Raw genomic sequence first — 14309 nt, 5'->3', positions numbered from 1 at the left:
CTGTTTATTCCTCAGCTCCAAAACCAAAACTCAAGCAGGAACAACCCTGCACCAGCAAGCCCGGGAACGTAAACCAGGCCCCCAGCTCACAGTCCTGCTGGGTGAGAGGCATAGCCCCTAGTGTCCACCACACAGCCCCTCCCCTAACACCCAGAAGGGACTCCTGGATAGAAAATTAGTGTCTCACTGGAGGCTTAAGCAGCCTGCCATAACGGCTGCGCCGTCCCTCAGCCGAAACAGTAGGTGAAACACTGTCCAAAGTCGGCTGAGAAGCAGAACGCTGAACCCGTGAAGACACTGCCGGGGTCCTGGAAGGAGGACGACCCCGACGGGGAACCTGGGCCGGAAACACTACTTCGCCTGCCACCCTGTGCGCTGGTTTAAGCCTATCAAGCGTGACACGCTCCCTACGCCCACCCATATCCAACACAAAACCCTTAGGACCCGTCTCAAGAACCCGAAATGGGCCATCGTATGGGGGTTGGAGGAGCGAGCGGTGAGCATCATGCCGTACAAATACTTAACGAGCCGACATGAGCTCCGCAGGCACGAATGACCGCGGAAAACAATGATGAACGGGGCCTGGAACTCGAGTGCTGTCGGACAAAAAAGGATAAACGGCCGGACGGGGTTGAGGAGCGGAACTCCCAGGCAAAAATTCCCCAGGGACGCGGAGCGGCTGACCGAGCACCAGCTCAGCGGGCGAAGCGTCGAGGTCCTCCTTAGGAGCCAAACGCAACCCGAGCATAACCCAAGGTAAACGATCCACCCAGTTACCATCCGAGAGTGCAGCACGCAGCGCTGCCTTGAGCGACCGGTGAAAACGTTCACACAAGCCGTTAGCCTGAGGGTGGTACGCGGTAGTGCGGTGTACCTGCACACCCAAGGATCGCGCAAGCGCCAACCAGAGCTCTGACACGAACTGGGGGCCCCTGTCTGAGGTGATATTTGACGGAGCGCCGAAACGGGCGACCCAGGAGGAAAGAAAAGCGCGTGCAACATCCGAGGATGTTGTGGAGGACAGAGGGACAGCCTCTGGCCACCTGGTGGTCCGATCCACCATTGTGAGCAGGTGCGTAAAACCCTGTGAAGAAGGTAGAGGGCCCACCAGGTCCACATGCACGTGGTCGAAACGTCTGGCCGGGATCGGAAACGGTTCGAGGGGCGATTTAGTGTGCTGGTGGACCTTAGCGTGCTGGCACGCTACACATGCAGCGGCCCACCCCTTTACGTCCTTGCGGAGGCCAGGCCAGACGAACTTGGAACCGACCAACTTCACCGACGCCCGAACTCCAGTACCTACCCCATTGGCTGTTATAATTTGAATGTTTCCTCATCTGATTGGTCGCTGTCCAACCGAAATTAGGGGCGTGACACTGGGCAACGTAACTGTATGATTCTTTGTCAAAAAAATGTTAGCAGCTGATGAGTGCGAGACGCACGAAACAGGCCTGTACTGCTATGCATTAAAATCTTTTTCCCTGTATCTGTGTTGATATACATAATTGTATCTCATCTATGTTTCCTCTAATGTTGTTTCTCCTGTGACTGTTTTAGTTGCAGTATCCTGTTTACTGGGATCTCTTGGAGTTCTGTGATGGTTTCCGGAAGCTTCTTGATCACTTGCAGTTGGATAAGGTACGCCTATGTGCTGATTTTGATTTCAGGTCTCTCTCTTTCAAGGTTAAATTGTGAAGATTGTCTTTATTGTCATTACTGACAATTATGATGTGTAGTTACTGCAATTGTTTGAGCCCTTCGAATCCCAGAGATCCATTCCAGATGTTACCAGTGGTGTTACATCAGCACCTTCTCTACTGCCAAACAAAGAAAACACGGTTCATTCTGGATGTAGTGTCGATTATCATATGTCTTTTACAAGCTTTTTCCATTTTATCTATTTCTTAGTCACAATGTCTTTGCTTCATCTAACTCGCCACTCCCTGCCATCTTCTTTTGTACTTGGCTGCTACAATTAAAGTACAAATGTAATATGTAGCATATAATTCTCTAAAAGGTGCAACTCAAATGTAAGCATTAAAATGAACAGCTAAAGTATTAATGACTTTGGTATTCATTAATTGGCGATGGCTGTGGTTCTAAACTTGAGCTATATTTTAAATGAGCCAGCAATAGTTGGGACAAATAAGGACATTTGTTTACATATAAATCTTAAGGGTTTTAATTTTAAATATTTTTGAATGCTGTTAATTGTAAATCTTTACCCTCTTGCTAAAGGTTCATCTGTTTGGTGCATCTTTGGGTGGATTCTTGGCCCAGAAGTTTGCAGAGTGTACATACAAGTCCCCTAGAGTGCACTCATTGATACTGTGCAATTCATTTAGCGATACTTCCATCTTCAACCAGACCTGGACCGCAAACAGGTGGACAACTAATTTACTGAATAAATTTTCTCCATCATGTCTTTAATGAGGTGGTCTCATATGTTTCAGATTCTCCTCTGCTCTGTTAAGTTAACCAGTAAGTAATCCGTTTCATCCACATGTTCCTCCTCAGTTTTTGGTTGATGCCAGCATTCATGCTGAAGAAGATTGTTCTGGGTAACTTTGCCAAAGGACCTGTAGACCCTAAAATGGCAGATGCAATTGACTTCATGGTTGACAGGGTAAGCTTTATGGCGTGATATCTGTGTATAAATGTATGTGTTCACTGGCCATATAATAAATAGCAAGGGTAAAATATCAGTGCTTGGCGTGCTTCTCCAAGTAATCGTAAGGGGAAAAATATGATCAGAATCATATTTATTGCCAAGTAGTTCAAGAACATACAAGGAATTTGACTTTGTATGTTGGTGCATGAGGGAAAAATTAACAGCAACAGTAAGATAAAAGTTAAAAGAATAATAAAATATGTATACAAGACAAAATAGAAATATAGGTGAAATAAGGTGCAATAGTGTAGAAACACTGGAAATCTTATTTATGATCCGCATATTTGATTTGGCGAAGATTTTACGCCGGATGCCCTTCCTGATGCAACCCTCCCCATTTTCCGGGCTTTGGACTGGCACTAAGGATGCACTGGCTTGTGCATCCTCAGTGGCTGGATTTTTCAAGAATTGATTTGCAAGAACAAGGGCGATATGCAGAACTGTAGCAACTACAGAGGTATAAAGTTGATCAGCCACAGCATGAATATTTGGGAAAGAGTAATAGAAGCTAGTTTAAGAGGATAGGTGACGATTAGCGAGCAGCAATATGGTTTCATGCCACGAAAGAGCACCACAGATGCAATGTTTTCTTTGAGAATGTTGATTGAGAAGTATAGAGAAGGCCAGAAAGAGTTGCGTTGTGTCTTTGTAGATTTAGAGAAAGCATACGACAGGGTGCCGAGATAGGAGGTGTGGTATAGTATGAGGAAGTCGTGAGTTGCAGAGAAGTATGTAGGAGTGGTGCAGGATATGTATGAGGGAAGTGTGACGATGGTGAGGTGTGTGGTTGGAATGACAGATGGGTTCAAGGTGGAGGTGGGATTACATCAAGGATCGGCTCTGAGCCCTTTCTTGTTTGCAATGGTGATGGACAGGTTGACGGACAAGATCAGGCAGGAGTCTCCATGGATGATGATGTTCACGGATGACATTTTAATCTGTAGCAAGAGTAGGGTGCAGGTTGAGGAGAGCTTGGAGAGGTGGAGGTATGCACTGGAGAGAAGAGGAATGAAAGTCAGTAGGAGCAAGACGGAATACATATGTGTGAATGAGAGGGAGGACAGTGGAATGGTCAGGATGCAAGGAGTGGAGGTGACGAAGGCATATGAGTTCAAATACTTGGGGTCAACTGTCCAAAGTAACGGGGAGTGCAGGAGAGAGGTGAAGAAGAGAGTGCAGGCAGGGTGGAGTGGGTGGAGAAGAGTGTCAGGAGTGATTTGCGACAGAAGGGTACCAGCAAGAGTTAAAGGGAAGGTTTACAAGATGGTTGTGAGACCAGCTATGTTATATGGTTTGGAGACAGTGGCACTGACGAAAAGACAAGAGGCGGAGCTGGAGGTGGCAGAGTTGAAGATGATAAGATTTTCATTGAGAGTGGCGAAGAAGGACAGGATTAGGAACGAGTATATTAGAGGGACCGCTCAGGTTGGACAGTTTGGAGACAAAGCAAGAGAGTTAAGATTGAGATGGCTTGGACATGTGTGGAGGAGAGATGCTGGGTATATTGAGAGAAGGATGCTGAATATGGAGCTGCCAGGAAAGAGGAAAAGAGGAAGGCCAAAGAGGAGGTTTATGGATGTGGTGAGGGAAGACATGTAGGTGGCTGGTGCGACAGAGGAAGACGCAGAAGACAGGAAGAAATGGAGACGAATGATCTGCTGTGCCAACCCCTAACTTGAGCAGCCGAAAGTAGTAGTAGTAGTGTGGAAACACTGGGAATATGACAGGTACTCTATTTACAAAATGTTAAATGAGAATTTTTTAAAAAGTTATTTACAGAAAGAGAAGTTGGTGTAGAGTAAGACTGTATGCTGCAGTCTGCCCTTGTCCTTGGCAGTGGACTCAATGATGGTGGTATAAAATTGCAGGATGATGGTAGTGGGTGGGGGTGTGGTCTTTATGAAGTTCACAACCATCTCCACTCTCTTTAGAGTGTTGAGCTCCAAGTTGTTTTGGTTGCACCAGGACACCAGATGGTCAATCTCCCACCTGCAGGTGGACTCATCACCACCAGAGATGAGCCCAATGAGGGTGATGTCATCAGCAAACTTCAGAAGATTGACTGACTGGTGGTACAGCTGTTTGTATACAGGGAGAGGAGAAGAGGGGAAAGGACGCAGCCTTGAGGGAAACTGGTGCTGATGGTCCGGAAGTCAGAGACATGTTTTCCCAGCTTCATGTGCTGCTTCCTGTCAGATAGGAAGTCAGTGATCCACCTGCAGGTGAAGACAGGCACGTGTAGCTTGAGAGAGCTTGTCCTGCAGCAGATCCGGGATGATGGTGTTGAGGAGAAATCCACAAACAGGATCCTGGCATAGGTTCCTGTAGAGTCCAGGTGCTGGAGGATGAGGTGGAGTGCTATGTTTACCGCATCGTCCACAGACCTGTTGGCTTTGTAGGCAGACTGCAGGTAGTCCAGGTGTGGGTCAGTGATAGTTTTAAGGTGGGACAGAACAACATGCTCAAAAGACTTCATTACCACAGAGGTCAGGGCGACAGGTCTGTAGTCACTGAGTCCTGTGTTCCTTGGTTTTTTGGGGAAGGGGTAATGGTGGAGGTGTTGAATCAGGCTAGTACATGGCATAGCTCCAGTGAGGTGTTAAAAATGTCTGTGAACACCGGAGAATGCTGGTCAGTATAGTGCTTTATGGAGGAGGGAGAGAGACAGTCTGGTCCAGCAGCTTTGCAGGGGTTCTGTCTTTTTTTATTTTTGGATTTTTTCCTCCCCAATTGTGTCTGGCCAATTACCCCACTCTTCCGCGCCATCCCGGTTGCTGTTCCACCCCCTCTGCTGATGAAGGGGGGGCTGCAGACTACCACATGCCTCCTCCGATACATGTGGAGTCTCCAGCCACTTCTTTTCACATGACAGTGAGGAGTTTCGCCAGGGGGATGTAGCATGTGGGAGGATCACACCCTCCAGTTACCCCTCCCCCCTGAACAGGCGCCCCGACGGACAGGAGGAGGCGCGAGTGCAGCGACCAGGACACATACCCACATCTGGCTTCCAACCCGCAGACACAGCCAATTTTGTCTGTAGGGATGCCCGACCAAGCTGGAGGTAACGGGGGTTCTGTCTTTGAACAGCCTGTCCCTCTCCAGGATGGAGAGAGTTGTCCTTGTGGTAGGGAAGGAGGGGGCCTCTAAGGTGGGCAGTTGTGGAGAGGAGGTGCTGGTGGTCATGAGCTGGCAGATGGAGTCACAGGGAATGGTGTCAGGAGTGACTCATTGTCTTTCAAATCGACAATAGTACTCATTCAGATCGTTGGCCAGACACAAGTAATTTTTGGAATGATGGACTTGTGGTTTTTACTTTGTGATCTGTCTGAGGCCCTTCCAGACAGAGGCCGAGTTGTTTTCTGAGAACTGTTGAAGTTTCCCGGAGTACAGTCGTTAAGCATCTCTCACCGCCTTGCTGAACCTGTATTTAGATTCTTTAAACTAGACCTTGTCCTCACTCCTAAACACTTCCTCCTTTTCTAACCTTAGCTGTCTGAGTTAAGCTGTAAGCCAGGGTTTGTCGTTGTAACTAACCCTGGTGCATGATGGGACACAGCTGTCCTCACAGATGCTGATGTAAGATGTCACAGCCTCAGTGTACTCATCCAGGCTGTTGGTGGCCGTCCTGAAAACATCCCAGTCAGTACGGTCCATACATGTGCAAAGATCCGCCATAGCCTCACCGGTCGACTTCCTAGATGTCCTCACAACAGGTTTAGAGTTTTTATTTCTGCTTGTATGCAGGAATCAGATGACCCATGATGTGGTCAGAGTGTCCCACATTATAGGCAGTGTTGCTTGTACAGTAACAGTGATCTAAAGTGTTCTCCTCCCTGGTCAGGCATTTAATCAGCTGACATTATTTAGGTAGTTCATGGATGAGATTCCCTTTGTTAAAGTCGCTGAGGACAATAACACGAGTCCAGGTTTGTCTACACACAGTGTCTGGTTGGTGAGCATACACTGTGCCTCCTGCACGTCGGCCTGCAGTGGAATGTAAACACCAGTCAGGATGAATGACGCGAACTCACGGGTGGAGTAGAAGGGTTTAGAGTTAATGATAAAAGTTTCCAGAACAGGGGAACAGTGCTGCACAATCACTGTCACGTGTTTACACCAGCCACTGTTAATATAAACAAATACCTCCACCTTCCGTCTTGTGGGACAGCTCTGTGTCATGATCTGCTCTGAACAGCTGGAGGCCTGCCAGCTGTAGCGCAGAGTCCGGTATTGAGCCACACAGCTAAGCTTCCAAGAAGTACAAAATGCAAGATGAAGAAAAGTCTCTGTTCTTCCCCACCAGTAGATATAGTTCGTCTAGTTTATTGTGCAGTGATGGCACGTTAGAGAGAGATATTCCCGGCAATGGAGTGCGTAGTCCATGTCTGCGGAGACGCATGAGCGCGCCGGCACATTGCCCTCTCCTCTGGCGTTTCAGTGCGTGAACAAAGGTGAGCGCACCTTTGACTAAAATACTCAGTAATTCCACAGATGGGATGAGAAAGTTCGGAAATAAATCCGAAGTTGTTTCCCCGATTTTCATAAGCTCTTCTCTACTGAAAGAGCTGCGGATATTGTCGCAAACAAAACAATACAAAGCAATGTGCACCAGCTCACCGAGGCTGCCATCTGCGGTGCCATCTTTGAGCAAAGATTGATGGGTTACACATTTGTGTCTAGGAACCAAATAAAAGCAAGGTCACCCCATGTGATGTGTATGAGAGGCTAAACCAGTTGCTCCGTTGTCCTACATCTAATGGAATGACAGTGAGTACTTTGCTGTAGCTCTCCCTCCATGTCTTCTGTGTCTGCTGTAGTTGGAGAGCCTAAACCAAAGTGAGCTGGCCTCCCGCTTAACACTGAACTGTCAGAACTCCTATGTGGAGCCACACAAGATAAAGGATGTTACAGTGACCATTATTGATGTAAGTTTCAAAATATTCTTACATTGGCCCTAGGTCCACATTTTAAGAGCCCAGTTAGTTAAGCCATTCATGTGTTCAAATGAAATGCAGCCCTAATTGTTTGTCAATCTTTAATACAAAGGTGTTTGATCAGAGTGCACTTTCACTGGAGGCCAAGGAGGAAATGTATAAACTGTACCCAAATGCCAGGCGAGCACATCTCAAGACTGGTGGAAACTTCCCTTATCTGTGCAGGAGTGCAGAAGTTAACCTGTACATTCAAGTAAGGGAAGACATTACTTGGATTTCTTGTTAATGGGAAAATTCACCAATTTTCAACCCTCTCTCCATCTGCAATAGGGATAGCAAATAAAAAACATCTGCAATTGTTCCTCATCAATTCTGTATCTCTGCTCAGCAGTGAAATAGTTATTTTCCATGCGTAAAGTCAGGTATTGTGATGTCAGTTGGCAGACAGAAAAACTAAAATGTAGTTTATCTTTAATCTACTCTGAAGTCACCGTTCAAAAAACACGTCCTCGTTCTCTTGGCTAAGCTACGTTTCCCATGGTGGAAATGACATCTACAGTACTAGACGAATATGCAGTTCCTGAAGAAAATGTTTGTGATTGCTGCATCTGGTGACTGATGTCTACATTAATCAAAGATCAAAATCAATGGTAATTGAATAATGCATTCAATATATATGGTTATGTTTGATTAATGGCCAAGAGGTAGAGCTGTTGGTGTCATGCTTCAATATGTAGTTCATATGCTCATGGAGAAGTTGTGTACCAAGTTTTATCTTATTAAAGACAACAGAAATGTAGAAATATGTTATAATGTTACTGAAGTGCCCCCTGTTCATAGAATTGTATCAAAGGTGCCACACTTGTGTGTAGAAGATTTACAACATTGGTTGCAATCCTTTGCATTGAAGACTTTTGGTCCATTAAGTGCGTCAGGCCACCCCTTAAACTAGAACCACCAGGATGTCACTCATTTCTAAAACCACCATGGGCAGTCAAAGTGACCACCGGTTTGTAAACTCTATATTCTGTCGTGATAAATACCCAACTGAGATATTAATGCATTGCATATGTTAGTATGTCTGTTAGGAAACGACTGACACCAAAATTAACATTTAAACAACTAATACTATTTTTAAACAATTCAAACTTCAGAGAGACATGGTCGAACTTGAATAGCAAAATGGAAAAAGTGAAAATATTACCTGAAAAACAAACGGGAAAACACATATTGCTAATCTAACAACCACAACAAGGCTTATAAAACATGACACCTAAAAAAAGAACTGAAAATAAATATTGAAACTGTCCCAAACAACGACCAGAACTTAAAAACTACTAGAACGACGGCTTTTAAACTCCATATTGTGTCAGGATAAATACCCAACTGAGATATTAATGCATTACATATGTTAGTGTGTCTGTTAAGAAACCTACTGACACCAAAATTAACATGTTAACAACTTTAATACTGTTTTTAAACAATTTAAAATGGCCGCTGTCCAACGCCTGTAAATACTGCAAGGCCTCGGTGGTAGTCATGGTGCGTCTGTAACGGCGTCTGTAACCAGACATGTTGGACATCATCACAAGTCAAGTTTAGACTATTTCTCTGCGCTGAAGAACGCTAGTGTGTTTCTAGCACAGAGCAACGAACTTCACGCAGGAAATGATGCGACAACACGTCATAAATACTGACATGACGCACACCATCACGCACACATTACGAGACGGTCATGTTGACCTCTCATGGTGGTTTTAGCTAGATCTTATCATACCTTTTTTTGTGCAGTTGATCTAAAACTCATTTTAATGGGAATATATGACATTTTAGGAGCATTCAGGGAGCGGCAGGTCTGCATCTTTTTCTTCTTCCACGAAGTTATTAAAAATTGAAAACCCGAAACGGTCATAATGACCGTCTTGGTCGTTCTAGTGTTAAAATTGTGATAACCAATTACAGTTAAATGGTAAGTGATATCAAAAAACGAACTCATAAGTTTTGTTCGGGGTTGTCTAAATATAGTATTGTAGCATATCGGCTTTCTCATATGGGAACTAGGCGACCACTAGGGGTGGGCTACCATTAGAGGTGGGCTTTTTAAGGGGTTTTAGGCAGGAGTTTAGCGGAAGTGGGGGGGTCTTATGTTGGGGATTGAGCGGAAGCAGCTAGTGCGGGTCGTGACTGTAAACAAAAGGACAATAAATCTGACTGTTTCAACTGAGATTACGTGGGCCTGACCTTTCAATGGATCGAAACGCTTCAGTATGTACCAAATACAAACCCCGATTCCAATGAAGTTGGGACGCTGTGTAAAACGTAAATAAAAATAGAATACAATAATTTGCAAATCCTTTTCGACCTATATTCAATTGAATACACTACAAAGACAAGATATTTAATGTTCAAACTGATAAACTTTATTGTTTTTTTGCAAATATTCACTCATTTTGAATTTGATGCCTGCAACACGTTCCAAAGAAGCTGGGACAGGGGCATGTTCACCACTGTGTTACACCACCTTTCCTTTTAACAACACTCAATAAGCGTTTAGGAACTGAGGACACTAATTGTTGAAGCTTTGTAGGTGGAATTCTTTCCCATTCTCGCTGATGTACGACTTCAGTTGCTCAACAGTCTGGGGTCTCCGTTGTCGTATTTGCGCTTCATGATGCGCCACACATTTTCAATGGGAGACAGGTCTGGACTGTAGGCAGGCCAGTCTAGTACCCGCACTCTTTTACTACGAAGCCCCGCTGTTGGAACACCTGCAGAATGTGTCTTGGCATTGTCTTGCTGAAATAAGCAGGGACGTCCCTGAAAAAGACGTCACTTGGATGGCAGCATATGTTGCTCCAAAACCTGTATGTACCTTTCAGCATTAATGGTGCCTTCACAGATGTGCAAGTTACCCATGATGCCATGGGCACTAACACACCCCCATGCCATCACAGATGCTGGCTTTTGGACTCTGGGCTGATAACAATCTGGATGGTCCTTTTCCTCTTTAGCCCGGAGGACACCACGTCCATGATTTCCAAAAGCAATGGGAAATGTGGACTCGTCAGACCACAGCACACTTGTCCACTTTGCGTCAGTCCATCTCAGAGGAGCTCGGGCCAGAGAAGCCGGCGGCGTTTCTGGGTGGTGTTGATATCTGGCTTTGGCTTTGCATGGTAGAGTTTTAACTTGCACTTGTAGATGTAGCGACCAACTGTGTTAACTGACGATGGTTTTCCTAAGTGTTCCTGAGCCCACGTGGTGATATCCTTTACAGAATGATGTCGGTTTTTAATGCAGTGCCGCCTGAGGGGTCGAAGGTCACGGGCATTCAATGATGGTTTTCGGCCTTGCCGCTTACATGCAGAGATTTCTCCGGATTCTCTGAATCTTGTGATGATATTATGGACTGGAGATGATGAAATCCCTAAATTCCTTGCAGTTGTACGTTGAGAAACGTTGTTCTTAAACTGTTGGACTATTTGCTCACGCAGTTGTTTACAAAGTGGTGACCCTCGCCCCATCCTTGCTTGTGAACGACTGAGCCTTTCTTCGAGGATGCTCCTTTTATACCCAATCATGACACTCACCTGTTTCCAGTGAACCTGTTCACCTGTGGAATGTTCCAAACAGGTGTTTTTTGAGCATTCCTCAACTTTCCCAGTCTTTTGTTGCCCCTGTCCCAACTTCTTTGGAACGTGTTGCAGGCATCAAATTCACAATGAGGGAATATTTGCAAAAAACAAAAAAGTTTATCAGTTTGAACATTAAATATCTTGTCTTTGTAGTGTATTCAATTGAATATAAGTCGAAAAGGATTTGCAAATCATTGTATTCTGATTTTATTCACGTTTTACACAACGTCCCAACTTCACTGGAATTGGGGTTTGTATGCAGATTCGATGAAATCTGTGCCAAAAGAGGCAAAAAATATATATTTACCGAAAAATCCAAAATGGTGGAAAAATGTAATAGGCGCAAATGGGCGTGGCCGATATCAGTCAAATCAGTTTTGTCCATGAAATCCTCTGTACAAAAATGTTTCTCCTACTAACAGTTCATGAGTCCCTCCTTGCTGGCGCCCCGGCGTCGGCCATCAGACCTCTGGAGCTTGTTCAGAAAGCTGCAGCTCGTCTGGTGTTCAACCGCCCTAAGTTCTCCCACACAACTGCCCTTCTCATGTCCCTACACTGGCTCCCAGTAGCTGCTCGCATCCAGTTTAAGACTCTGGTGCTAGCCTACAGGGCAGTGAAAGGAACAGCTCCTTCCTATCTCCAGGCCATGGTCAAGCCCTACACCCCCGCCCAACCACTTCGCTCTGCTGCCTTTGGACGCCTGGTTGCCCCGTCGCTCAGAGGTCCCTGCTGCCGATCGACCCGGTCCAGCTCTTTTCTGTCTTGGCCCCACAGTGGTGGAATGAACTCCCCACTGATGTCAGGACAGCCGAGTCGTTGCCCATCTTTCGGCGCAGGTTGAAAACTCACCTCTTCAAGAACTACTACCCTGCTACTTGTTGTTAGCACTTATTGTATTCACTCATGAAAAAAAAAAGTCTTTCTTGCACTTTTACTTTAGCACTGGTTTTGCTCTTAGATGCTTGTTTAGATGCACTTATGACCTCTGATGACTAGCAGTTCTCCTGATCTCCTACGTTAAATGATGCTCTTATTGTAAGTCGCTTTGGATAAAAGCATCGGCTAAATGACTAATGTAATGTAATGTAATGAGTTATCCAAAACGTAAAATGCCTAATAACAAACCACGTGGTGGCGCTATTGACTACATGCTTTTGTATGTTGGGCACATCTGCTTGGAACAACTGTGTACTAGGTATGATTACTTTAGTACGTATAGTATTTGAGATATTAATGAATATATGTGCTCTCCCATAGACGGCCATTCAAAAATTATTTCAGTAAAATATTCCTATCTTAATAACTAACAGATGTCAAAAAGAAAATAAGTAGCCATGATGACACACATATGCTTTACATGTGAAAATTGCAATGATGTGTCCGTCTGTAAAAATGTGCAAGTAGATGTGATCCCAAAAAAGTATGGAACAATAGAAAGAATGATTATAATAAAAAAAAGAAATAGCGAATTGCAGCAGTCACAATTAGCACAGATGATTTTATGGATGATTCTGCAGAAGCTAGCATGCAGCAATGCAATCCGGTAGGTGTAGGCACTATGGGAAAGATTCTGTGAGCAGGACAACACTGCTTTCACCATCAATATAGTACACAGTGAAGATTTTAGTACTTCCCTCCACTACATTACCCTTCATGACTGATTGTAGATATACAAAACCATCGGCAAAAATCTCCTTTTAAATTGTAGCGGTACGCCTATCATCAAACAACAGCCTACAAACAGTGCAGGCTTGTTGTGTTGTCTGACTAGTTCCAAACTATTTAATCTGTCCCAAGGAACGTTCTGTCTTTAGCAGAAGTTCAGCTGTTTCAGATAATCATAATCTCCCAAATCCCTTATATCATGTCAGAAAGTAAATTGATCCTGTGTTAATCTCTGATCACTCTGTATCTAGATTCATTTACGTCAGTTCCATGGAACGAGATATGCCGCCATCAGTCCTTCCATGGTAAGTGCTGAGGAGCTGGAGGTACAGAAGAGTCACCTGAGCAATGACAGAGACAGCGATGATGACCAATGAGCCTGTGTTGCCTCTCCTGTTTGAAAAATGTGGACTGAGGCCACTTTTTCTCCACCACGACATCACCAGATTGTGCTCAACTATTTGCCACTCACCAAACTCATCCCCCAGACCTACTGAACCCCACATTTCAAAAGACAATTGCGTGATTGCCTTTCTGGCAGTTTTTTGTCTTTGAAATTGAACTGTCAATCAAGTTAAACTGGTTATATTTTTTACTTTACAGAGGAAAAATATTTTGATAATCATTTATTGTACATAAAATGTAATCAGCTGCTTTGTTTTAAAAATGTTGTATGATGCCACATCCTGAAGCTTTTTGCCTTATCTGAAATGAATTTGATGATTTTGATATGTACTTTTCAATTGCCTAGATTTTTTTTTTTGTTGTTGCAGGAAACACTGCCAATTTACTTTTGGTCAGACTACTCTTGGCCAAGACTCACTAACCCTAACCTTAGGGGAATATGTTCCATGCAATTCAATAAAATTGTAATGTTTGTCATTTAATGAATAATGGAGTAAAAAAAAAGTATTGAATTTCAGTTTTGCCGGTAGTTATTCAGCCCACATGGTGTTGTGATGCAAGAGTTTCCAGTCCTTTCAACAAGAACTGCAAACATGGTTAAGCTGAAGCGGTTTCAGTGGACTGATCAGTTTCTTCATCCTCTCAGGTTTCTATGCCCTCTCTTGGAGACGTAGTGATGACACTTTTTAACCATGTGCCTGTTAAAAATCTAAAGTCGCAGATGTAATGTCCGTAGACGCCTTGTCTTACTGACATAAGAATAATTCAAGAACGAGCCGACTTCGTAGGTTCTTAACTGCGTAGCTTTTACTAGCGTTCATCCGACATACAACCTTCATATCATGCGCGTCTCACTTCCTGTATACGTCACACGCACTGCACGTACACCCATGAGTAGGTCAAGTTAAACACGTGACCTTTCATTCATTACATCTCCCCCTCTAAGATGATTTTCTAACCTGTATATCACCCCCCTTTTCACAAAAAAAACAACAAATC

General features: G+C 44.4%; 1 protein-coding gene across 2 annotated transcripts in view; it reads left to right on the top strand.

The window, feature by feature from the left end:
• The window catches only part of spg21 (SPG21 abhydrolase domain containing, maspardin), a 39949-nt gene extending 26151 nt beyond the window's left edge, over positions 1-13798 (top strand). For both annotated transcript variants that reach the window (XM_056278834.1, XM_056278832.1), the window contains 6 exons: positions 1558-1638; positions 2239-2384; positions 2518-2626; positions 7489-7596; positions 7718-7858; positions 13157-13798. In XM_056278834.1, the coding sequence (XP_056134809.1) occupies positions 1558-1638; positions 2239-2384; positions 2518-2626; positions 7489-7596; positions 7718-7858; positions 13157-13282 (711 nt within the window). In that variant the 3' untranslated portion in view covers positions 13283-13798. The remainder of the gene's footprint in view (positions 1-1557; positions 1639-2238; positions 2385-2517; positions 2627-7488; positions 7597-7717; positions 7859-13156) is intronic.
• Positions 13799-14309: the final 511 nt, after the last annotated feature.

This window comes from Lampris incognitus, chromosome 4 (genome assembly GCF_029633865.1).
Source record: "Lampris incognitus isolate fLamInc1 chromosome 4, fLamInc1.hap2, whole genome shotgun sequence".
NCBI lineage: Eukaryota > Metazoa > Chordata > Actinopteri > Lampriformes > Lampridae > Lampris > Lampris incognitus.
The sequence above is the reverse complement of the archived record's forward strand: the minus strand, read 5'-3'. Positions and strand labels throughout refer to the sequence as shown.